Source organism: Antrostomus carolinensis, unplaced genomic scaffold (assembly GCF_000700745.2).
Source record: "Antrostomus carolinensis isolate BGI_N321 unplaced genomic scaffold, ASM70074v2 scaffold12944, whole genome shotgun sequence".
Lineage (NCBI taxonomy): Eukaryota > Metazoa > Chordata > Aves > Caprimulgiformes > Caprimulgidae > Antrostomus > Antrostomus carolinensis.
The window spans coordinates 24,814-52,149 of NW_010310226.1; the positions used below are offsets into that span (position 1 = coordinate 24,814).

The 27,336-nt window shown below is 37.4% G+C and overlaps 1 protein-coding gene across 1 annotated transcript in view; it reads left to right on the top strand.

Moving 5' to 3' along the window:
- The window catches only part of LOC104523684 (SPARC-related modular calcium-binding protein 2), a gene marked incomplete at its 5' end in the record, with an annotated part of 100,573 nt that overhangs the window by 4,921 nt on the left and 68,316 nt on the right, over positions 1-27,336 (top strand). Inside the window, 5 exons of the mRNA XM_029084588.1 lie at positions 9,568-9,674; positions 10,781-10,880; positions 18,394-18,441; positions 22,354-22,404; positions 23,185-23,259. Coding sequence (XP_028940421.1) covers positions 9,568-9,674; positions 10,781-10,880; positions 18,394-18,441; positions 22,354-22,404; positions 23,185-23,259 — 381 coding nt within the window. The remainder of the gene's footprint in view (positions 1-9,567; positions 9,675-10,780; positions 10,881-18,393; positions 18,442-22,353; positions 22,405-23,184; positions 23,260-27,336) is intronic.

Sequence of the window (27,336 nt, forward strand, 5' to 3'; positions counted from 1 at the left end):
TTCCCTACAGGATCAGTAGAGTTTTTCAGAGTTCCTGTTGGACAGCTTTTTATCTCCTGTCTCAGCAACTTTGGGTCTTGAGTGTAGAAAGTCTGCTAGCTGATTGCATCTTGTTCAAAGCAAGCAACATCTATAACAGGGGTGTCTAGTGGTGAGAGCACAGTTTCGCTCTCTAATGGGCCATATAGTGAACAGTGACTAGTAGCCAGCAGCAGTTCAATTTCCAGTTTTGCTAATGGTGTAAGGGTGAATTGGAATAGGTGGGACTGTAGTTCATCTGGGCAAGTTTGAACTTTATTTAAGCTCTTTATATTAATGTTTGCTGAGATTTAGGCAACTTGTCAGGAGGAAGCTGAAGAGCACGTGCAGTGCCTGTGACTGCATTTTGCATCTTTGTGGCTACTGGCAATGTTTCACCTGAACTACAAAGCCTCTGTCTTCCATGGAGATGTCCCTCTGTGAGTTAGCTAAGGGGAGGACATCCTGTTGGTTTAACTAAAGTTTGCCCTGAAAGAAGTGGTCTGCAAGCATTGCGGCATAAAGCACACAAAAATACCCCTTTTTCCTTCTCCCCCCCCCCGCCCTTTCTCTTCTTGTTCCTTAAATAACAGTAGGAGTACTTGTTCTCTTTCTCAGTTTAAGTGAATGTACCAGGCCCAGAATTGGGGCATTGGAGACTGATATTCTAATCTCCTAAGCAAGCAGCTCAGTAATAATATTTGATATTCTAACATCCCATGTTGGGACACACCTCGGATCAATTCATACTCAAAATGGCAATGTAAGGAGCCTTACACAGAGCAATATTTAAGTCATGAGAGGCTTGGCATTTAGTCTGGCTGGCACTCAGAGCAGGTATTCAGTATTTGCAGAGTTGGCCCCAGCAGGGCCTTGCTGCTTCGTGAGCACACCAAGGAAAACTGTGACACACACTAGGGTCATTGTTATTCTATAACTATGTAGATCTCCTTTCTTCATTGGAAACCCTAGATAGCTCATGTTTAGTTTCATTCATTTATGGTATCTTAAAGAGCCTGGCTGTTTAAAAATGCCATTCTTTTATGGGCTATCATAGACGTAACAAAAGGTACTATCTTCATTCTCGTGATTCTCATAAAGAACTAAGGCACATCAAAATATGAGTGGAATTTCCCATAAAGAGATATTTTACTATTTGCTATTTACTTTCCTTAAAAACAGAAACACTTAGTATTTGTTTCATTAAAATGGTGATTTCAGCAATAGTGGCAAGTTTCACTCATTTGAATCATTAATACCATGAGTTAATGAATGGGTTAAGGATGTGCTTGAATGATTTAGAATGATATGACTTAAGGTAGCTTTCTGTCCATGGATAAACAGGCTGATGTGATTTTCCCTTTATGAAGAGAAAGGTGGACATTGTTGGGCAGTAGTTTTTTTGAGCTTATAAATTATTCTTGGTCCCATAATACATGAATCTAAGCATCCTTTGGGGAAACGTTACTGTTGCCTCTCAGCTAAAGAACTGGGTTGTAAATGCTGGATGTGGTTTCTGAGTGTACACCTTATCTCATATTCCCACAGAGGCTGCCCTCAAGCTCGGGTTTGCCTGTGAGCCAGGGGTGAGCTTGACATGTGCTCACAGTGCCTGAGCATGTCCCTTAGGTCAGTGTGTGGGCAGGGACATTGGCTTGGCCAGTCCACATGCTGCCTGGAAGGCAGCCCCGTGGGCTGCACTTGGGAGGTAGAACATACTCCTGAGATGTTTCATTTGGAGAGAGAAAGAGGTAGTGAGTAGGTTTGGTTCTTTTCCTAACTGAAAAGAGTGCAAGTGGGACTGGACCAAGGTGTCAGTCTGTAAAATAAACTTGAGCACATACTGAGAGTTTGCACAGTCTGCAGATTGAAAGCAGAACCATTTTCACTTGTCCTCATCATATCTCCTTTTTCTCCTCTCCCTTTTCTTTTTTCCTCATATTTTATGACAAAAAAAGAAAAAAAAAAGAAGGATGCAGGGGTTTTTATTATTTGGGAAAAAAATACATTAAAATTGGAATGTATTGAGAAGTGGTATCAGTTTGGGTTATTTTAAAAATAAACTTTCTGTGAAAATAATTGATTACAGGGCAGATTTTTATCTTAAAATACTTTTAGCTAGGAGCTGTCTCTTCCCTTTAAAGATATATTTTTCTCACTGTAGACACTGTGTTTAATCTGTAGGATGACTGCATGTTTCCTGACTGTAATGCTGGCAATCCTGTTCAGCCCCAACCTCATTTTGTTTCTGAGCCTTCATTTATGTTACATATCAAGCCACTGTAGTAAAGGTGTTAATTTGAGAAACAAACTATTAAACATCTTGGTGAGCAAAATGTATCTATATACAGAAGTTATAATTTATGCAGTCTCTGAAAGCAAGAGGAGTTGGCTTCTGATTATACTTTGTAGTAGGTATTTAGTAGGGGTGGATAAAGTTTTAAGTATATTTGGAATATTTTTTGAGGAATATCCTTTGCTCTTTTAAATGTGTTTACTGGTACGTGGAATACAGGACAGTAACACTGAAATAGTATTCACAATTTGCTGTAGGTGGAATTTATCTCTTTTTAAAATACTAAATTTTTCTTGATAGCGTTTCTCCAAGCAGAATTTGCCAAAGCCACACTGCACAGAAACAAGGCATATAAGAGCATTCTTAGGCACAAAAAAGGTATCTTTTTAGAATAAAATATGCACTACTGCAATTGTATGAAAGTTTTCGGGGTTTTTTCATTTTGTGGAGTTTTCTTTTAATTTCTGCTCATGTATTTTTATTTAAGTTTCATGTTTAATATAAAATGAACATCTTAAAGCCAGTGAAGTATAAATTACTAGTGCTAAAGCAATAATACTGCTCTGAAGACCAGGAACCACAAATTGTTGCAAGCCTTCTCAGATTTTCAGTGCAAGAATTATAAATTGGCTCATCTTAGACTTCTCCAAACCATTTATCGAATCTCTGCTCTGCTCAGAAAGTATAGTCTGGCCTTTTGTATATAAAAAATCAGAAAGCTGTAGCTTTATTTTTTTCTTGCAAATATTTGATTCAGTTCTAGTCAGACTGTATATCTTCAAATGTGACTGTTAGCAAATTGAGAAATATTATTGTGCCAAGAAGGAATCCAGCACAGCATTCCTTATTTTATCTTAAAGCTTAGCTATCTAAATTGCTGGGTGGTTGCAAAATGTGAACAAGAAAAAGAAAACAGCAAAGAAACCCCACACTCCTTGCCTCTGTTAGATGCCAATAGAGGAAAGTTTAGGCTAAGATTGCTCTGCTGTTTTGTTTGAATCCAGAATGCAGCAATAAAAATAAATAGTGAAAGAGTCAGCCAGCCCTTGTCACGAAGCAGCAAGTCTTTATTTTATGGCTGTGTCAGGCTAAATGTCTGTGCTGACATCCTTTCCAACCCAAGAGGCTAATAATCTCTGCATCTTTGAAATTGAAACTTTGAGCACATGTAGCTTGCTATGTATTTCCCGTCACTAGAGGCTACAGCTATTTATATGGTTTGTTGGTAGACGCGATCAATTCTTTGGAATATACATTGACCCAGGCCAGATATGATAGAAAATTCAAGTTATGAGTAGTTTATGCCATATAAACCAAAATGTGTCTTGTGCTCTGAATAAAACATTTTTGTGCTAAATTAACTGCAATTTAAGACTATTTGACTTTTATCATATCACTACCAGTTAGCAAAAGGGTATAGCAGTGGGAAAGAAACACAGAAGTAGAAAAAATTCAGTAAAGTGCTCAAGTGGATAACTAACCTTAAACAGCTTGTTGCACTGTATATTTCTAAATGTGAAGGCAAAGTAAATATATATAGGTATTCAGGAATAATGGAGGGACAATAAGGGAAACCCACAGAGAAATAGTGAGAGGTATTTGGATTATGTGTGCCTGTACTAGGTCTGCTTGTTTCGCATCTATTTGACTTAAGAAAACCTTTCTCCTTAGCCTAAGAACAGCTAAGTATCTGTGGAAAGCCCTCAAGGGAACTTTTTCTTCAAACGATTAAGTTTAACCACTTTATAAGTCGTTTTAACAAAGTGGTAAATGTTTCTGATCTGTACAGCAGGATATTCCATCTATAATAAAATAACTAAATAAACTGTGAAGTGTATTTTGTACATAAATACATAACAAGCCCATGTCATACACAGTAATCTCTTTGAAAGCAAGCAAAGTCTGCTCAGTGTATTGGGACTGGGAAAGGTACTTTTATTCTTAGTGAAATATATAGCAAACCAAGAAATACCGGATGAACTAAATCAAAATCTTTGCAGGAGATTTATCTATTCTTTTGGCAAGATGTTTACATTTCCATGAGAGAATCTGGGTTAGATCTCCCTGTGGAGCCCCAAAGTTGCTGTAAATTCAGTTGTATTAAATGTCACTTTTGAGATGGTGTTTACACCCTTGATGAGTTTGTGTCATTGTTTTAAAGATAAACTTCTACTTTGCAGTAATAAACTTCTCTCTGTGTGATATATTATTCAAGGGTTAGCCAACAGAGTTGAAGTTGATGGATGTTTTTTGGTTTTTTTTTTTTTTGTTTTTTTTTCTCCCCCCAAAGCTCTGTGTTTTTGGTGCTGTACTGTTGGAAATAAGGTATGAAATGAGATTAGTTCCAAGTCAGTCCTGTGCTGTTTGTGAGGCTAATTCTGTTTCCAGACTTCCCTTGGGTACTGCAATAATCTGTTGTCTTTAGAGCTGACAGGAAGTCCTGTGCTCCCAGGTGTCATGCATGACAGAGTCTGTTTCTGGATCCTGCAGTGGTGTACCAGTACCAGCTCGCTTCATAGAGAAAGTCTTCCCTGTTGCATATAGAAGCTTATCAAAGAATTAAGATGGCTTTATATTTCATCTGTGCCTCCCACACATTGGTGTCCTCTGGAAGCCAGAATTGTCAGCAGGGCAGTTCAGAATGACCTGCCCAAACAGCTACAACTCTGTAATCTCCTCAGTTCTGTGTAGTTCTCTTCACTCCCATGTACCCATTTTTTCCTTCAGTTATACACCCGGAGACGTATTTGTCATGTTAAACCTTTAGCTGCCTTTGCAGTCCTGGTGCTAAGTCACAGTGGTAGAAACAACACCCTGTCTGATGTACTGTGCTAAAATGCATCGAGCTCTGTACCAAACCAGTTTGATGGCTAATACAGTCCAAGTGAGCTAATTTAAGGTAAACTCATGCATCTTCATGCTCAGTTTCTATGACAGGAGAATTTTTTTTCCAGCAAGCTTCTGGGATGTAAAAGCCCAGAGTTGAGAAGATAAAGTTTCACTGAGTCAATCATTGACATAATTCAAAATTACAGTTGGGCATACATATCTGCAAAATTAGTTTTTTCCATTGTCTGAGTATAGGCAAATAAGGCCTCATTTCAGTCAGCTTTTTACAGGTCTTAAAACCAAACAGTCTTTTCTCCAGGTCGTATACCAGATTCCAGCTTGAGCCTGCTGGATCCCTTATTAATACATAAGCTAGGGAGAGAAATATAGTGGGAATTCTAGTCAGAAACCAGTAACAGTTTCAAGACCCTTATTTTTCCACTAGGTGGTTCCAAAAGTTTAAACAAAAACAGATTTTAAAAAAACCTACTTTTTTTTTTTTTTTTTAAGCTAGAAATCCAATATAACAACAGTGAAACAAGGACTTGTTCCAGCATTGCACAATGTTTTTAATCCTTTCAACACCTTGCAGACAGTTGTTTGACACTAGTATGATGCCATTTGCCCCAGAAGAGTTTGGCCTGCTTTGGTCAGGGTCCATAATGATCAAAATTAAAGTTGTGGACTAATTAATCGGGACAGAGGTACCACATAAGTCCCATTGCTTTTCATTCTCAGTCTTCATTTAAAAATAACCAGAGTCCATCCTGATCTGAATTATTCCTGTTCTAGATAAAGAGAAAAGTTGAATCTGTATGTGAGAACCTTCACTGGTCCCCTTAAATGTCAATGTGCCTAAAAATCTCCTTCTGGTAAGCCACTTAAACCTAGACTTATTCTACTATTTTGAGATTCATGTGAGTCACCTTCATTAGTTACACTTGTGCAAGGTGCACAGCGGGGCCTGTGGGCAAGAATTGTCTGGGTGCACTCACAGGACTTTGCACAGTGAGTCTCAGGTTTGGCTTTATTGAGTGCACGGACAACGGCCATGTGGAAGGTTCATCCTAATCCTTATGGATTAGGATCTCACTCATCACTGATTTTTTTCTGTTAGGAAGTGCAAAGTTACCCTACATTTTTCTCTTGTCTGATACTTTGATGTGAGCTCATGTTTCAGCCTTTCACCCAATCATGGCAAGAATTAGTTTTCTCGTCCTTTTTCACCTTTTATTTTATATAGATGTCTGACATTTAAATATCCTGAATTCTTACTTTCTTTTGGAAAATTTGCTTGAAATCATGCAGTAGATTTAGAAGATATTGTGACCAGGACACAGAGGCAGATGCCCAGATGGTGTAAACTTACAAATTGGTTATAAAAAATATTATAACTTCTTTTGGCTTCAGTGATGCTTTATTTGGAAGAAATTTAGCTCCTCTGAATTAATAATCTAATGTTCGTTAGTATTCTGTGGAAAAATGTTTTTATATGCCTTCTTTTTATCTTGACCACCCTATTACATTTCTTTTATCAGGTTTGGACCACATCTCTGTGTCATAGTTATTCCCCTGTGGTAATACCATAGTGAAATAAACAAACAAACAAAAAACCACAAACAACAACAAAAAACCCCCAACAAAACAATTAGGACTAATGTTTTGACTCTACAAAGTTTCAGATACTTAACTTGATAAAAGATCTTCCTCATGGATATATTTTGGGTATACTGAAGCACATTAATGCCCAACAGCTTTAAAATGTTTTCATGGTTATATAATACAAAATAAGACTTCAACTGTGAATTTTATTTTCCAGTAAATTTGGTCATTGTTGATTTTAAAGCATATTAGATCATCCACAAATAGGAGGCCATTAGAACATCAGGCTGTTTAGGAGCAAGTGGTGGACAGTTTTGGAGAACTTCTCTTTCTCCTTGGCATGTTTTTATGATAATTCAGATATTGGAGATGATAATTTACAACCCTGCTGGTCCTATACCAGAGACCTTGTGTGATGGAATTTATATCACTTTTCCTTTTAGACATTTAAACCACATGTCATTCTAGAAAAACGAGGACAGAGGTCCAACAAAGGAGTGATTTATTTTCTGTTAAAATACTAGCTACATTAAAACCACATGTTATTAAGTACTGTATAACCAAACCATGCTCAGAAGAAGGCTTACGACACTAAAGCTTGCTTAAAATGTTACTTTTTTTTTTTTCTTTTTTTTCCCCTCAAAATGCTTTGGCAGTGAGTATATTAACAGACTTTACCTGAGCACAGTACATTGGCTATAATTTTCCCTTGACAAAACAAGTTATTAAAGTACCAGAGTACAAATTAATTCAGTTCCTTATTATTTTTCTCACATTTCTGGATGGTTGAACTTTTCTGTGTGTTTTACGTAACATTGCATCTCTGTGCATATCCCTCCCAAAACAGCATAATACTATTAAGGTTGTTAAAATTGAAACATGGTTTTTCAAAGTGAAACAACTTGTATTTTGGCCATTTTACCAACGTGAACTCTCATAATGCTCCTGTGAGAAGCATAAACTAATGTGCAGAAGTAGTGCACGCAGATCCAAGACCAGAAGGGAAATCAATACAAAGATTAGAATTAAGGGGCCCTGATGTCCTCCTTATGCTACACATCCACACCAGATTGCCTAGGACTTGAAGGGAATTTTTTTATGCTAATGTTGTCAGGTGAGTTGTTCAAAGGTCAGTGGAGATGACCAGTGAGGGGTTCATCCTGTACAAAGGACTTCTGCTGTTGCACCAAGCTTCCATGCTGGTCTTCTGCATGTAGGTCTGGATGATACTGGCACAGAGAGGGTGCTTGTGGGACTGGGAATTTAGCTGTCTCACCCATGTGCTCCTGGGGACTGTTAGATGCCAAACCCCTGTCAGGATATGCTGGTGTCAAATGGGGAAGTGAAAGTGTTGCCTCACTGTTCAGATGCTCTTCAGTGTACAACTTGCATGGACTAGAAGGCCTGTCCTCATGCTTTCTAGGAACTGCACAAAACATTCATGAATCACCACAACACCGCTGTCTCACAGGTAATTGCTGGACAGTTTTAGCCCTAGAAAGGAATTAGCCAGTTACTGTCAGACAGTCTTTAAACAAAGCAGGGATCAGAAGCAGCAAATTTCTCTGCTTGTATGCTTGAGATCATTCTAATTCAGATGTTATAGTCACATCTTGAAATCGTTAATACTACTTAAAGCTTGCCTGGTATTCTCATTTGTCCTGAAATTACTTAGCTCAAGCAGATCCTGAAGTATTGGTTCTGCATCAGCAACATGCCAAAAATTGTAACGACTTTCAACAAAAAACCCTATATTGTATATGTCTTTTCTCAGCCTTTGGCTGTCTAATTCAAATGTAGTATATGTATTAGACAATGTAATATATTAAACTATAGAAAGTCTACTGAATTAAAGCTGTATAGTTTACTGCCTTTTCTTAGATGCATTCCATTACCAAGTAATGCAGGAGATGGTGCAAGAAAGCACACAGTGGACAAAAAAACACCATGTGGTAGGCTTTGTCTTGTGCCACATCTAAATCATAAACTATTACAGTAAATTTTAGCATAATATGAGTTAAGCATGTCCAAAATTATTATTGAATCACTTCCCTAACAAGTCCCTTTGCTGTACAGTGTGTGTATATATATATATATGGGGTTTTTTTACCAGCCTGGTTGGCACATCTGTAGTCACAACTGAGATTGCTGCCTAACTGAAGTGAATGGGATGCAAACTCCCAGTAGGAAATACAAGGCAGCTATACTCCTGCTGCATGGTTTGCCTGTCCTAAGGCGCTAGAAAACTACTGCTGCCACCAGCACTGAAAGAATATTGTGGGGCACAAAGTGGCAGCTAGTGCCATGTTAAATTGGTAGGAGAAGCCCACTTGGGGCTTCTGCCTTTTGGCAGCAGTTGGAACAGTGAGGTTGTCTCTCCAGGCATCACTCCATCTCATCTCCCAGTTCTGTCCTTTCTCTCTGTGCTTCACTTTGTGGCCTCTTGTCTTTGAGGTGGCAACATTTCAGGTTTGTTTACTCTGCTTAGCAGCGTGAGCACATTTAGGCAAACCAAAAAGACTCACAGGTTAGATAGGCAGTCAAAGGCTGGAGGAAGAACATGATTATACTAGTGATTCACATAGGATACTCTGCAAAAAGTGTTACTATGATGCAGGTGAATGAGGTGAATTAGAAGTTACTGTCTTCTGTTGGTTTTGTTTCCTAAAAAAAATGCAAGTAATTGTACATTTTCCTTGATTATAATTCCAGTTCTCTTTATGTGGGTCTAGGAGCCTTCTTCCTTTTTCTTAATTTAGGTTATTGCTTATCTTTTCTTTATATTGCATCATCCAACTGACTTGTCTTCTCCCTTTCTCTAGATGTTTCCAGATGTGTGGCTGAGAGGAAGTACACCCAGGAGCAAGCTCGCAAGGAATTTCAACAAGTGTTTATCCCAGAATGCAATGATGATGGCACATACAGTCAGGTTGAAAATTTTTCATTCAGTATCTTGCATGACTGGAAAGTCAGAATATGTGTTTGCAGAAGAGGCAAATGTAATAAGGGAAATGTAATTTCAAAATGAAATGTAATTTGTCCTAACACTGATGTTAAAAAATGGAAGGAAAATTCATGTTTTGTACTGAGTCCTTGTTCTTTTTTTCATAGTTGGCCCACAAAAGAGCCAAATATTACTGTTCATGTGATACACTCCCTGTTCTTCTAGGCTGAGGCAGCTGAGTCATTCTTGTAGCCCCCTGAATACTCATCAGAGGGTGAAATGCTTAGAATTTCTGATCTCTTCCTGTTCCCAACCAGAAATCTTGTGACCAGAGTCCATAACTTAGTGCTAAAGTATAAATAATACAGAATTTTTCTCTGTTCTCAGCTGAATTTCTGGACAAGCATATGGTCTGAAACTCATTTACTTAGGTTAGTTCGTGGAGGTCATAGGGGATGCAGTTAGAAGCTTATCCTGTGATATATATCCCAATCAAGATCACCTTCTGCTGCCTCTGTACTGTATTTCGCTTGTGGAGTTGTGCAGATGACAGTCTGCCTCGTTTTAAGCATGGTGAAGGAAGTGGTAGTGACCCGCAGGAAATGCAATGCAATTGATTTCTAAGAGGAATTCCAAGAGTTTCCTTTCTGACAGCTTGGGATATGAATAATGCTGGCAGAAGCGCTCTGTCCTGCTCCTTCAGTGGGTGGAACAATATGTTCTGTATATGGAAAAAAACTTGAGATTGCTTGCTTCAGGAACAGTTTATATGTCCCTTGAGGAACTTTGCTGTGAGGTTTTCATAACACCTGCACCTCAGTCTTCTGAAACAGGGAGTAAACAAACACATATTTCAATAGTTTTCTCTTCCATTGGGTTCTGAAGGACCTACCGTTCTTTGCTTGAAATAAACTCTTCTTTATGCTAAAGAATCATATTTAGGACTGAGATTAGGTGCATTATGGTTTAGTGTTCTAGCTTTTGCCAGTATAGTTTGCTGGACTAGTCTTTTGTACTCATGTGTCATGAACACTGTAGGATAACAGACGTATGTCTGACAAACTGCATGTGGGTCATGTCGTTTCTGACAGGTTCAGTGCCATAGTTACACTGGATACTGCTGGTGTGTCACTCCCAATGGTCGTCCTATCAGTGGTACTGCTGTGGCCCACAAAACTCCCCGGTGCCCAGGTAAGACTTATCTGGCAGGCCAGATTATGACATTGTCTCATGAACAGTAGAGTTTATCTGTGGCATCCGATTAGACTTAAGGAAAAAAAAGAATTATTCACTGGAATAGTGGTTCCACCTAGAAATGGGTGCTGACGGAAGCTGTGGACTCCCCATCCTTGGGATTTGCAAAACTCAACTGGACAAGGCTCTGAGAAAGTTGGTCTAGCTTTTAAGCTTTCCCTGAATGAGTTCTGAGGTCACTGCCACCTCAAACTTTCCTGGGATTCTATGATCCATCTACTTTATTTGCACTATAATCTAGCTATTGAAGGGATTTTCTGCAATGATTATTTGTGTTGTATTTATGTGTCAATATATGAAACCATCCAGCTGAGTTGCTGAGGTAATCCTTTAGGTTTAAACTCTTTTGTTTGTAAACTCATTGCAAAAAAATTCAGAGGGCTTTGCCTTTTTAATATTTTAAGTATTTAGAGTATAGAAAAACAACTCCACATTCCAAAAAAATATGCAGTGTGAATGTCCTGATTTGTAACATAGCCCAATGAAAGAACTCCCACAGCAAATCCCATGAATGAGCAAATCCAGAGGAGAAATAAAAATGAAACAAAGCATGAAGGACATAATGGAATCATTGTCTGTATAAATTAATTGTCAAATAAAACTCATTGCCATGTGTGTGCCCTTTGTTTTTCGTCAGGACAGTTAACAGGTTCACTGTTTTTTAGGAATTTGCTTCTGACCATTGGCATTGATAATAAATATAAATCCCAAATGTATGAACAGTTACTAGAATTGCTGTTCACCTTCCTTGAGGCTGACAGAATTGCGCAGAAATACTTGAGCTCTATGTATTGCGTTTTTGTTCGTGCTGCAGCACCGTTCACTGTCAGAGAGCAGAAGAAATAACTTTAAAAAGCTAACCTGGTAACGTAAATGAAGCTGAAAAAAAGTGGATCAGAGCCTTTGAGGGAATTCACCTGGTCTGATCCACTTCAATTGTTCAAGCACTATATTGATGTTTTTAATAAATAGATGGAGGAAGGGAAAGAACGCTGAGAAAGTTTCAACAAAGATTATAAAAAGTTAATTCCACTTTTAAGGTCTGTCTTGTTGAAATGATTTGCAGAATCTTTCTCGCATCTTGCCTGTAAGTGAACTTTAGCCAGAAAGTACTCTTCAGACTAATCCTTTTGATCCAGTCTGAAAAGTCATTGTGGAATGAGTCAATTGTGAAAAATAATATATAATGTTCAGAAGCCTTAAAATAGAGGAAAATGTCCATTCATTTTAGGGTAATTATTGTTTATAACTGGATTACATCTTCTGAAGACACATGACTAGGATATCATTTATGTGCTTCAGTGTATTCTTGAAGAGAGGTGTTTTGCATGTCCAGAGCCAGGGCTTCCCTGAAAGCATGTGCTCGTTGCTTTCTCTGCAATATCAATTTGTAGCTTCCTCACTTTCACTGACATCAGTGAAAAGGGGTTATGCTGGTGCTGAAAGTTCAACAAGTAATTCTTTAGTAGATGTGTCACAGCATATGGCACTATGTTTGGCTCAAAACGTTAGTTACTGTACTTTCACTTTTTCTGTTTGTATTCAGTATTATCAGGGAGAAGCTGCAGTGTAGATCCAGGTTAATTGATAGATTAATATGAGAATTATTCTGTATGTACAGGAACCAAACCTTAGTTCCTTTCAAAGGTATATTCATGTGCCTAGCAGATAAACTGCCAGACTGCTTCAGCCCATTTTTGGAAGGGTGGGAAGGGAAGTTAGTTTTACAGAAATGCTAAGGAGAAGGTGAGAGTAGCACTTGATTTTAATTTAGTAGCTCAAAGATAAATAGACTACTCCAGGGCCCAGGTGAGTATGCAGAGTCTGATTTTGCTCCGTGGAAGATCGTGGGTAATTTTTCAATTGTTATGAGACTTTTTGGTATTATCTCTGCACATTTCCTCCTTTACTTGTATTAGTGCTTTCATGTTTTACTGCTGATCACTTCTCCTTTGTCCTTCAGGAAAGAAGTCCAGCGACAGCAGAGTTTGGAAATAGGTTTGAAGTGCTAGGGGATTTTGCACTAGCAGTCGCTAAGGGCTCTAGTTTTAAGAGGTCTGGAGAAACCTCATTCAGCAAAGGCGGCAGCTGCAGATTTTCTCTGAAATTTATGTGGTATTATAATAAGGCAAAACTTTGCTCTTATTTTGCAGAATTAAAGCCTGAAGCACAACTGCACCCCTCTCCCATTTCCCAGTGTATGTTCAAAATTCCCATCTGTTTAGGATAACAGAGGTTTTTTTTCCCTCAGGACTGTTGATGTTTTCCAGATCACCAATGATTCTCCTTTATACTTTGTCTTTAGTACCACTACGCACAGGAATTATGATCACAATATTAGTGGGTATACTGAAGTTACGTAGATGTACCCCTGTCTTAAATACTTTTTCAGGGTTTATGTTTCTTCCAATACTGTTGTCCTTAGTCAGTCTAATACACTGTGTGCTCGCTAGCCTTGTTACAGGCATTGCCTTGCTGTTTTTTGATATTGCAGGTAGATCTTCTGTAGTGGTGGCATCCTGACATCAGCACATTTATATATTTTCACTTGCTTCTTGTGTATTCTGCAGGCATGATGCTATAGCTATTTCAAAGACATTTATGCAACTTTCTCCGTTTGCATGTGCCAGACTTTTTTTATGCCAGGATCACTTTTGCCACCTTTTCCCTTTAGAGCAGAAGGTGCACAGGCAGTCAAGATGGCAGGTAGAATCAGCTGTGAACATGCTTTTGTAATTATTTTCTCATAGGAAATGTGATACAGTGGAACGTGTGAACATTTCTCTTTTTAATGAAAATGTTCAGCATTTCTTTTCAGTTCTGGGTTGGCTCTTCAGTAATTTCAGATAAAGTTTGAATACATTTCTAATCACCTGTGCTATTCCTAAATTATGGGATAATTTCTTGCCTTTCATTTTCTCCCAGTAGAACCACCTTTGACTTTGGTGAATATCCAGAAATAGGAAAGAAGAGCTGGCAGCCTGGAAGAACTTGGATTTTAATAGAGGAAATATGGAACAGAATTTAGGATGGGAGTTTGGTTTCTTGATTCTGTTCCTTATCTGTGCCTCATGTTTGCTTTACATTATCATGATATTAGATAGGTCAAACAATCAACCTCTAAGTTTATTTAACTGTTAATATTGATTAGTTGCATAACGTGATGCTTCCTAAAGTTATCCAATGTCCTGGGACAGAATAGTGTCACCTATATTTTCTATGTATCTACAATATATGTATTAACAATTTTGTGCTCATTGTGTTGTTCTGGTTGCTCTTTTGAAGCTGTGTTGTTTGCTAGAGACGCAAGGTCTGAAAGGATGAAGGGTATAAGCAGCATTAAAAAATGCAGGACTCCCCAACTGATTTATTTAAAACCTTTGCTTTAATTACTACATCTTTACCTGAAAGAGGCTGTTCTTCCATCCTTTCCAGTTATTCCCACACCAACACTTGTTACTGCTAAAACACACATGATAAATCTCAGAATGCCTTTCTACTCCATGGAAATAATCTCCACTGTTGCAGGAGCAGTGGTGAGGAGAGTAAATCAAACACATTCCCATGACAGCATTAAGAAGAAAGCTTCTTAAAAATGATGAATGTCCCCCAATACTTTCAATAAAGAACGCCAGACATCAGAAAGACGTTTTTACAACTCCCCATTTCTGTTATCAGCACTGCAGGGAACTGCAGAAATTCCACAGGCATGGGGTCCTGGGAAATGGGGCAGAAATTGAGAAGCAGGTGTTAAATTATCATTGGAAAATACAGTGTTAACCTATTGTAGAGTCTTTATGCCATATTAACTCTTCTGGGCTTCTGCCAGTGAGATTGCAGAGGTATGGACACAGGTTTTATTATTCTGTGAAGTAGTTTTGCTACCTTACAATTAAGATGCCGTGATCATCTTTTAAGGCCAAAACACAAGTACTTTTAAGAATTCAGAACTCTTCTGGTCTGTATAGTATTATCACCAGATAATATGATGAAAATGAATATATTTGGGAAGGCAATGAACATTTTTGGTTTACATTATATTGCTTTTGTTAGCTGGAAAAAATATCCATCCTTGAATTATCTAGTTTTTCTGTCCCCATACATAGTACTTTCCCTGTAAATACAGTCAGATACACACATATGTGAACTAAAGAACAACCTGGAAAGTTTACTGTCCTGCTTCTTGATATCTGCATTCAGTGGTTACATATAAAATATTCTTTAGCAGGAATTCAGAAATATATCTAAACTGGAAAATAGTAGACTTGCACCTTCTCTTTAAAAGTCCAGTGACATATGATCATAACTGTAGAAAATGGATATGCTAAAATCACAAACCACAAAACTCGAGTCAAATTCCTTGGGAGATTTATTGTGCCTCAGAAGTTGCTAGACTGAAACTGGGCAGAAATGTGGGTTTTGCAATAAACTAAGGTGTAAATATTTTTGCCTTTTTTTTTTTAATTAATCAGAATCATAAATGTACAGGTGGCTAAGGAAATGTACAATCTAAAATCGTACTAAATTCTTCTTGTTAAAATAATGCTGCTGAATCTGATATCCCTCCTTGCCCTCTCTCCTTCCATAAATATGTTTATTTGGTGATTTGGTTGTTTACAGTGCACTGAAAACTTAGAAGCTGATTGTATTGCCTAACTTTTAGATAAATTGTAAGTTTCTATTTCTGTTTCTTGCTTAGCTGAAAATGTGAGCATTCATCGTGAGTATTGAAGATACAGTTTCCTAGAAACATGCAAATACAACTTCCTGTCACCATTTAAGCTAGAAGTACTTCTACCTGAAATACATTCAGAAAATGGTACAACAAAGCTGATACAAGCTCAATAAGCCCTCCTAACCTCCAGCTTTGAGACAAGAAAAGTTTCTGTTGCATAAATTGAAAATTTTAGGTGAAACTATGTGAAGGGTGCAGATTTCCCTTTTTAGGAAATTTTATTAATATTTTTGTTAGCTTCCTAAGTCTATAAAAAAAATAGCATTATCCCAGTGAACCTAATTTTCCTAGCATTAATCTAATTTCATATTGATTCAGTATGATAAAGTTAGCCTTTGTAAATGTCACTTTTCCTCCATCCATCAATTTTCCATCAAAATTTGGGGTAAAAAAAGGAAATAATAGAAAAAAGAATTCATTTCTTCCTGACTGTACATGAATATCATATAGTCGTTATTTCTCACCATTTCACATACAAATGGAGTAATCTGAAGGCACCTTGGTGTTAATTAAATCTGGAAAGATTTTTCTGCTTTTGGTTTAAGATGTGGAATATTATAGACATTTCACCAGTGTGTTAAATTGCTTTGCTATAAACTGAATTTTCAGTTCAATTTATAATAGTAGTTCTGAATGTACATACAGAGATAACACTGATGTCAAACTGAGGCTTTACTTAACACTCTTTAGTGTAAAGTATCTTTCAGTAGCAGTTCATCATACACATTCTCCATGCAGAGACCTTATTGCTACTCACAAATTGGAGTGAAACACTTTAGTATGGATGAGAGTCAGTCCTAAAATATCTGTATTTGCAAGAGAATTATAATTATACTCCTATGCATCAAAATTAAATTGAGAAACTACAGAGTTAATTGTAACTGGATGAAATTAGAGGAAAGATTGGATCACTGGTATTTAGTGCAATTAGAAAAAAACCTATAATTTTGTATGCAGTACTTCCTTAAACTGGAACATCTTATTTTAGTTCAGGCTGAGCCTCTTATCAAATTCAAGCCAAGCACCAAGAAGCTTCAGTCTTCTGGCTTCAGCTAGCAAAAGTGCAAGAATCTGCCTCCTTTTCAGAGTGAACATCACAGATTAGTATTGCAGTCTGTTTACAGCAAGCTATCCCAAACACGCTTGGTTATATAATTCCTACAAAGATAATGTCTTTATTTTTCCTTTCTGAATTAATATTGATGCATCACTAAGTGTATTGAATTTCTGGTGAATCAAACATGATACATAAAAATACACTACCACCAAAAAAGGAAACAAGTCTAAACTATAATATTTTTGATATGGATGTTTAAAAGCTGTATTAAAAGCTGAATCCTTTAGAAGGTAATACCAGCTTGGCTGCAATTGTCATGTATTCTTTTATAGAGGCTTTAAAATAAGCATGCCAGATTTGTGATGTTAGCTGTCTTCCCTCTGGCAAACTCCTGTATATAAACTTCATGCTGAAGTAACCATCAGTTCAGTGTGGTAAATAAGCCTGTGATTTTGTGGGTTTTTTTTTTAATTTAAATTGTCCTTTTAGAACAGCTTTACTGTGCTGCAAGGTTTGGTTTTTTTGTTTGTTTATTTTAAACCCAGGGAATTTAGTTATTCCAGAGGGAAATAAGTTAAGAAAAATAAGGGAACCAAATTATTTCACACATTTATGTCAGATACCTTGGGTTTTCTTCATTAAAACAAGTGTATGTAAGAAGAGATGATGTGGTAAGAATTAATAGACATGCTTTTTAAGTTTTGATCACTCCATGTGGCTCTTCAGAGAGAAAAATACCACTTTTAAAGGTGTCTTTTAATGCAGCAGAGATAGGTATGTCAATAAGAAGTTGCTAGGAGTTAGAATCATACAAATGATTGTAATAATAAGACATAAGTAAGAAATAAGGAAGTATTTTTATTTTAAACACTAAGGATGATTATCTTCTCTGAAAACTACTGAGAAAAACAGTAGATTCTCCATTTCTTGATGACTTGAAATCAAGACTGGATTCTGGGTTGCAGTCTAGGCTGGTAGAATAAGCTGTTAAAATCCATCTCCTGCGAACTTCTTAACTCCTTTCCTGGCACTGCTGACTCCTTCCTAAGGGCCACAGCTCTGAGCACATCTGCAACCAGCTCAGGCTCAAAGTCAGATTAAGACTCTGTCCCTGCCTCCCGTAACACACACCCTTTTCCACACCAGCATAGGGTTTCCAGAAGGCCTTATATGAGGTATTTAAAGCAGAAAGGGGCAGTTTTAATCTGAGCCAGAACAGGGATAGAGGCTGAAGAAGCTCCACAGAGCAGCTGAAGTGCGTGGGCAAGACCCTATGTGTGGGAATGGTGCTTCCCAGAGTAGTGCCGGGGTTATACATCTTACTGTGGGACCTGTCCTTGCTGCATCAGGGGGAAAGGGAGATGTTGGCTCTGCAGCATGTGAGCATGTTCTTGTACTTGTGTCCATGCAGTGTTTAATGTTATCTCTTTCTCAGGTCCTGTTGTGGCCAAGAGGTAGCATCTGACAGTGAATTGGTGGTACACAAATGCAGAAGTCAGGCAAAGCTAAAATCTTTGGTTGCAAGGGAAGAATTTGCTGATATTTATTGCTGTAATAATAAAAAAAAAAAGAATCATTAAAGCTGAACTGTGTTTCTTAGAGAACGTATTAAAAGTGAAAATAATATTTTTCTGGTTAATTCCTTTTTCCAATTGCAGGTTCAGTGAGTGAGAAGCTGCCACAACGAGAAGGTACAGGAAAAACAGGTAAATATCTCAGTTGGCCTTTAAATGGAGACTTAAATAGCTGTGGGATACACCACTGTGATTTTCTGTAGGCGTAAATTATCCATATGTATTCATAATATATTATATATGCATATGTAATACATATACATACGTGCTGTTCATTTTTATGTCTGCATTGTAGGTATTTAGTAAATTCATGAGTATGAATATATATGTATGTATTTGTCTATATATTCATAGACATATTTTTCTAATCTCAGCACTACAGACTTTGCTATTCTGTGCTGTTTGGAAAATAACTTTTCTTTTCATAGGTATACTCTGAAATATTTTCCCATACTGTTTACTTGCCCTGGAGGACAGATTATTCTGTCTGTTTGATAATGACAGCATTCTGCAGTCCCAAAATCTCAAGAACTGGAGTCCTTGCTTTATTTCCATAGTAATCAGTGCCTGAGTCATCTTGGACCCAGCACTTTGCTCTATATTTCGATTAATTCATCTGTTGGCTTATATTCATAGCCAGACGATTGTTGTTGCTAGAGATAGATCATGGTGTGTATCTTGTTGGCAGGACAAAATCTGATGCGACTCCAACATAGCTGGTAGATTTAAATGAGAGAGATGTCTATGCTTTAAACAAATTTGAAGCTTACACTCTCCAAACACTTAAAAAAAAAAAAAAAATCAGCTGAAAATAACATACTAAATTTTGGTGTCAGTTACAGTGGGATAAATTAATTTTAAAGAAATTACTCATATTTGTGCTAATGTTAATGACTACTTGATTTATTGTAAATATAATTTATTTTTTTTTTTACAGGAAATTTTGCAGCATTGTAGTATACCCAACATTTAAATAACCTATTGCACTGTTAGGTTAAAAAAATCAGTACTTCTTTAAAGGCTAATGGTTACAAAGTACTGACAAATTGTTCCTTCATGTATTTCCAGACAAATTATGGGTTTTACTAACTTTAAGTTACCTGTTCGCTTTCGGTCAGGACTTTCATTTTCAGCTTTAAGCTGAATGAACTATCCCATATATAAAACTTGTCTGGAATCCTTTATTTTTGTTTGTGACAGCTGAGCTACTGAACCCTGAGTGAACGGTCATAGAACAAGGAGCTTAAATAAACACAGTTTATCAAGTCTCCCTTCACACCACATGTATTCATGTCTATTCGTATTCATTGAGGACTCTGCTCAAGAGACAGCATAGACTTAGCCTGAGACAGTCTTTTCTTCCAGTATGTCCCACACAGACTCACAGGAGAAGATGACCTGGCAGGCCATATCTGTTGCAGTTGTGCTGTTCACTTTCTCTGGGTATTCCAATACTGAAAGAAAATTTACAGCTGCAGACTTGGGAGGCCAGGAGTTCTGTTTGCAAGTTTGCACAGAAAACTGAACAGGAATAAAGCTTAAAAGAGAATTCCTAACATATCTTCCATAGTTCCCCAGTTCCCTCCTCTATCCAAGGAAAATATTCAGACTATCTGAAAAGCACAGGTGGCAGAGATGACATCACATCCCTCTTTTTCTGATTCTTAGCTAACTGCAGGGCTATGTTCTTGATGACTGAATTCTGATAGAACAACAGAATGGTTTCTGTTTAAATATATTCACATATGCACTGGTATGCATGCCCCAGCCAGGAAGACTTATGAAGTTAACCTATAAGATACCTAGCTAACATGAAGATGAACTGCTGTATGGTTGTGACTTTCTAGTGAATGTTGTTTTGAACAATGAAATGGCACATACCTCTCCATTCTTATCAGGAAAGTTTTTTATGAAAAGGTGATGTACCTTGCAGTGTGCAAACAGAAAATTAATGTGGGTATCTTCCTGCATATTAAGGGTAGTTCAGGAGCTGTTACAGCTCATCCCATTCTGGAGTGAACTTAATACCTTTTAGATTATATAGATGTCCTGCTCCAAATGTTTGATTCATTGATGACCAAAAGCAAACTTCTTTCTTTCTTTTGCTGGGGGGTTGGGGAGGGGCGGTGGCAGTGCAGAATCTGAGGCCAGTTTCATGACTCAACTAGTAAACATCTGTTGAGTTTCTAAAAAATGTAAAAAAAACACCCAAAAAACGGTTTTAGATGCTGCTTGAATAAAGTTCAAGAGGTTAATTTTGATTGGGCTGATAACCACTAAAGTTGCAGAATTATATCTGTATTTCAGGTAATAACATAAGACCAAAGGTGTCACAAACTGAAATTGTGTACCAAAAGAAAATGTTAAATATTATTTAAACCCAAACCCAAGTTTCTGTCTGGATTCTTGGTAATATTTACCTACTGTAAACTACCCCCTGAAATTCTGGGTTTTTTGAATTACATACTGATTGATGATCTAAATGTATATCTTGATTCTCAGTACACTAGAATACTTGATGGCCTCTCTGAAATTAATCAATGGTCTTATTCCACCACCCAGAGGATGCCATAAAAATGCCAGCAAAACTAACGAGAAGCGACAGTCTGTTATGGCATCGGAGCAAATTTTCCTGTCATTACGTGGACATGAAGAATGCACATTCTTAAAAGGAGTCTCCTTATGCTTTGGTTAAAACATTTTGCAGTGAAAATAAGTTTCTATTGCTGCTGCTTTGGTTTTGTGAAAAGCATGGAGGTTAGTGTTCCATGTCTGCATATTTGGTTTTATCTGCTATTGGTATTTACTTGGTATCTGTGTTTGCTGTGAACTAGACTGTAGCCTCCAGAGAGGAAGGTCAGAGTGCCTCCAGATCCTCTGCATGATTTGCATAAAGACAATACAGATTGACAGAAAAAAACCTGTAACAAGAAAGAGAACAGGAGGATGCTTCTCTGAATTGCAATAGCAAGAAGAAATGGAAATGGCTAGTGTGTTAGCCTTAAGGCTGCTGCTCACTGTAACTCTGGTAGGACTTCATACAAGAGGAAGCTTCTCAGTTACTTTCAGTTCTAGCTTCTATGAAAATGCCAGGAAAACAACGAGGAAACTATGCTGGTCTGAGATCCAATTGTGAAACTGCAATAAAATCTTGCATGGAAGATGCTGTTTACTGCCGGACATCTTGGTCTTGGAGTTAGCTCTATGCTACAGGAAACAGCAGTGACTGGAAAATATGTACTAGCAAGGCATGATAAGTCATATTTACCCAGTATCTGCAATCATTTTAAGCATTGAAAATGTAATAAGGTAAAGAAAGGCCTTTGGGTACCGCTTTTTCTCACAGAATGCACACTGAAATTATTTTTGTATTGAATTTTTCTTTTCCAGCACTGTGTTTTACTAAATGTAAAATTACGCATATCCTCTCATCATTTCTGTAAATTTTCCTCCCTCTTTTGTTGCAGTAATGGTTGGTAGTGGATGGATGGATATGGCTGACCAGAGGATAAGAATTACACAAACAATATTCTGGTTCTTTAATCTGTGAATCTTGCTTCTAAAATCAGCTTGACTTAAACAGGTCCTGCTGTGCTGAAATAAACTTTCCTTTCATTTTAGGGTGTCAACTTTCTACAGCCACTTATTCATCCCAGACTGCTTTTGCTTTCACAGGTCTTCCGCTTTCTATAAATTTATATAATTACTTCTTTAGAAATGCTGATTTGATCAGCTATAAGCTATAGGTATCAATGTGCAGCATTAAAAACAAAGAATTACTGTCCAGGGAGTGACCTGATCGCTTCATCAAAGACCCTGCAATCATTTCATCAGCCATAACCTCAGAAGCCATCCATTTATAATCCATAGTCTGTAGGTGTAATATATCTATGCTGTGAAGTACCTATAAATAATGTTTAAATTATTGTTTGTTTACTGGCCGGGGCTATGTGCAAATCATTAGTATCAGTCATGTATGTACACTTATTTAGCTTACTCTCATAATTGTAGTCTCCTTGCAAATCTTTTCCATTCTGAATTCAGATGATGCCTCAGCTCCTGCACTGGAGACTCAGCCTCAAGGTGATGAAGAAGGTGAGAATCAACAGAAAATTAACAGTGCTATATTGAACTATACAGTATGGACCATATATGACAATGTCAAATGCTACCTCAGAGTTAGGACAACTGCTGGAGCAGTTGCAAGAAAATGCAGGAAATTGAAAGCATCTGTACCTTTTACCAGATAAAGACAGCAAACACAAGAGTCTTTACTTAGAAGCAATAAATTTCATGTGATAGTTTTGAGGTGATGCTTTAGATATGGAGTCCAACATTAGCAAATTTAATCGTCACTACTCAGGGCACAGACAGATTTTAAACTTGAGCCAGAATGCAGATTAAAACTGTATGGCCAAATAAGGAAGTTAAAGGGTAAATTCTGTCCTCGGCATGTTGCCTAGTAATGTTAAGGTTGATGTTTTGTCAGGCTTATTTACCTCTGGGGAAATTGCTAAAGGCCTGCATGCAATGACAGTCCTATATTGTGGCTGCCTTACCACTCACTGCAAATCTCACAGAATGTGATCTGTATTTTGGGTCCATACTGGGAGATTTTCATTCCAATTAAATGTAATTTTATTCTACAAGTATTTATTTCAACCTTTTGCATGAGTGGGATAAGGAAGGAACTATTCATGCATGAATAAAGAACTATTGCATGAATAAAGAAACTGTCCTAATAGAAAGTAATATGCACTTTTCTTTTTTAGATTCATGTATCTTTAAAGCTAGCTACTTACTATTCAGCTGCTATTAACTTTTTAAAAAATTGTAACATTTACAAACTTTATTCTGTTGGTTTTTTTTCCCTAGATATAGCTTCTCGTTATCCTACCTTATGGACTGAGCAAGTAAAGAGTAGACAAAACAAAACCAATAAAAGCTCAGGTAAGAACTTGTGTTGTCCTTAATTTGCAAAGCTCCTTTTAAGACATGCATTAAGCCTTGTTAAAATGGAAGCCATTTAAGTGAAAGCTATTTTAATAACTATTATTCTTCTATTCTCATCATACGATAGTGACTTACAGATTTGCATTGTGATGATTTTGTAGGCTTGTGTGTCAAACGTTCCTTTTAGATGAAAATATTTTCAGCCAGGCTTTACTAGGTGTAAATTGATGTTACTCCACTAAAGTCTCTGGCTCATGTCTGTTCACATCTGTGAGTGGATCTGACATTTGTTTTTTGCATTCTCTTTAATTCTCTGCCTCTTTGTTATCTGCTTCTATTTTCTTTTTTTGGGGGGATGATATGTGGCAAGAAGGTGCTTGGAAAATGACAGTATGGGTTACATGTGTTTGGTGGTTAGGAGGAAAAGCTGAAAGGAAGCAAACTCTGATCAGAAACCAGCTGTCAGTTAATAGGAAATTGGAAAGACAGTGTTACTTGGTTTTTGCTACATAATTAATCTGGTATTTACAGACTGATCATCAGTTTAGTGTGAATTAATTATGTTGCCTTTTTTATAATTGTTGAGTTTTGGCTTTTTTTTTTTTTTTTTCACAACTGTCAGAATCGAGCTTTATAAGCCTGGGCTAGGAATGTCAGGTGAATATCCCAAGACTGAAGCCTCTAAAATATTCAGGTACATTCAGTGCTTTGGTGGACTATAGGTTTTGATGGCTTACTTGCTGTTCCTTCCTTTCAGCGGAGTACACTGTAGAGAATATTCTTGAGTTTGCTGGTTTCTTTTTCTTGGGAAAAATGTTTAATTTGAAAGGAAACATTAATGTTACAGGCTATAACTCAGTAAATCACCCAAAAGCACACTTCAGATCCAGTGGATATTGAGATTGTGTTTTATATGAAGTCCTGTGCTGAAGTATTTTACTGAATTGAGGCCCAAATGGATTTAAAAAGACAAACAATCTCCATTAGTAAGATGGACATCTCCTGACTAAGACCTTTACAGATTCCTTTATATAAGCTATTTTTAACATCAAAGCAACAATTATTAATACTTTTTCCTCTCCTTGATGCTCCAGGAGGCACTTAAGGAAAGGACATTAAACAGAGTGTAGACAGGAGTTTTAAGCAAACACTTTCCTTGCTGGAGATTTATTCTGTCATTTGTTTAGTCAGTGTTAGCAAGAACAGAATTCCTTTGGGATTTCTGTTGTGTAAAATCCATGTATAGAAACATGTCACTTTTAGGAGTGTTTATTTAATTTTTACAGTGCTAGAGACTATATCTAAAGCAAGAATTTTTGAGTTTGCACTGCAGCTGCTGGAAACCAAAGCTGCAACACACACAAAATAAAATTAGTAAAACACTAAAGAAAAGGTAGATTTATTACTGCAAACTTGTAACCTCCTGTTCATCTAAAGACATATTAACAAACGAATAGAAACCAGAAACATAGTGTACCTGTCTTATGATTGGTAGCCCATGGTACATTAGCATCAAGGGCATGATTGTGTTGGATATGCTAACAACAGGACTTGCTAACAACTATGCTATGTTCAGGGGACCTCTGGATGGCTAGCATGTACTACAGTCTGTGGTGCCATACTCGGACTAGGAGAAGTAAGTCAGCAGACACTACATAGAGAGCTTTGCTTTAATTTGTAGGCATACCTGATGTGCCAAAAGGGACCTCTGCTCTCTCTGTTGTAACTTCTCTTGTATATGTAATATGACATAATCAAGATGAATTTAGGTGCTAAAAACAGTGTCTTCACCAGTTGCACTATGTGGTGTCTCTCTTCCAGGCTCCAAAAATATAATTGTGTCAGTGAATGTGTATTTGTAAATTGTTTTCATGGCTGAGCCTGACTGATATTCAGTAAACAGGTCTTTTAAGGTCTTGAAAAAACTAGGTTAGATTTCCCCATATTACATCTCAAGTGGTGCCAAAGCTTTGGGGAACATCAATAGAGAATGAGCTCTGGACTGCTGCATGTGTGGAATAGGAAGGACCTCGTGACTGAATCCACTGGGTTGTAAGTCCTAGAATCATAGAATGATTTGGGTTGAAAGGGACCTTAAAGATCATCCAGTTCCAACCCCCCTGCCATCAGCAGGGACGCCTTCCACTAGACCTGGTTGCTCAAAGCCTCATCCAACCTGACCTTGAACACTTCCAGGGAGGGGGCATCCACAACTTCCCTGGGTAACCTGGGCCAGTGTCTGACCACCCTCACAGTGAATAATTTCTTCCTAATATCTAAATCTACCGTCTTTCAGCTTAAATCCACTTCCCCTTGTTCTGTCATTAACTGCCCTTATGAAAAGTCCCTCCCCAGCTTTCTTGTAGACCCCTTCAGGTACTGGAATGTCGCTATAAGATCTCCCTGGAGCCTTCTCTTTTCCAGGCTGAACAGCCCCAACTCTCTCAGCATGTCCTCGTAGGAGAGGTGCTCCAGACCCTCGGATCATCCTCGTGGCCTCCTCTGGACTCGTTCTAACAGGTCCAGATCTCTCTTGTGATGGGGGCTCCAGAACTGGACACAGTGCTCCAGGTGGGGCCTTATGAGAGCAGAGTAGAGGGGGAGAATCACTTCCCTCAATGTGCTGGCCACGCTTCTCTTGATGCAACCCAGGATACGGTTGGCTGCATCAAGAAATGAACCACCTTTGGACACCCAGACTTCAATATAAGGGATAAATACAGATGTCTTCTTTACTCAGTTTGCTTAGCAAACTCTGATTCACACTTGGTCATACTAGCACCAGAAAGCTTATTGAAATGTATTTGAGTAAAATGAGGAGAATTTATGTCTTCATATGAGCTGTGTTTATAAAGGAAAAGATGATAGCCAATTTCTTGATAATGGGCTATATTTTCCTTTGTTGTTCTGTAGTAACCAAAGTGCTTGTAAATAAATTATTCAGGTGCAATAGGTTCTGTAGACCTAGCCCTGTCTGTAGAAAATAATGAAAGAAAAACAGTAATGCTAAAAATTTCAGGCAAACTCCAAATATCCAACTTAAAAGCTGACTATTTTAGTATGTGTTGCTTTTATTTTTTCTGGTTTTTACCTGAATATATGTTCTAATATGTCATGGTCAACAAGTCATGCTTATAAAGAAACTTGTCTTGACCTGAGAAATTAATCTCCTTAGGAGAATGTTTTTGTGAGTTAAAGATCACAAATTAATACATTAAATTTATTGCACTCATCCTGAAGTGGTTTCCTTTTGCTACTCTGATATGACCTGCCAGTTACAATTAGCCAGTAAAATCAGCATAAGCTTTTAGGTTTTGGAAGATAGAAAATAATGGCTCAGGAAATTCTAGTTTATATTAGTTGCCCAGTGCTTTCATTTGATTGAATCAGCCTAAATTAATTTAGCACAGAGTAATGGCATTTGGGAGACTTACACATGCAGGGCATGAAATTACTGGATTAGACATCCATGCTCTATAGTGACTTCTGGTACATATTGTTTTTGTTGGTTCAGAGAAATAAGCCTTTTCTACTCAGTAAAGGAGTTTGTAGAGTGGTATTTAACCTATTAGCTTTTGATGACAGAATGTTACTGCTGGCAAAAACCCCATCAAGATCAGGTCGTATAATAATATTTCTGTTTAAAGTGTTGGATTTGAGTAGAAACATCTTCCTTTTAGCTCTTTTTGTATGCTGAAGATGATTTTCAAAAATTTTTAAAATACTTTTTCTGTCAAGAATTAGAAAAAAGTATGCATCTTGTTGCTAAAATAACATAATGTTTACTGAGGTTATGTTTTATTCGTATGACTTTGCAGGTATTTTGCAAATTTTTTATTTCTTATGGATTTTTTTTTACCCCCACACTCCTCATATCTTCCTCTGTTTCACAGAAAATATTGTAGGTTTGCCACATCTGAGTGATAAAAATAAGAATTAAAACAACAGCTATAAAAAATTAACAGAAATGCATTGAGAATACTGAACGTGGGACTATATAAGTTCTGGTTAAGACATCAAAATGTAGCAGCCTACATGCTGCTGTCTGTATGTGAAGTCAGAGTCTAAATTCCT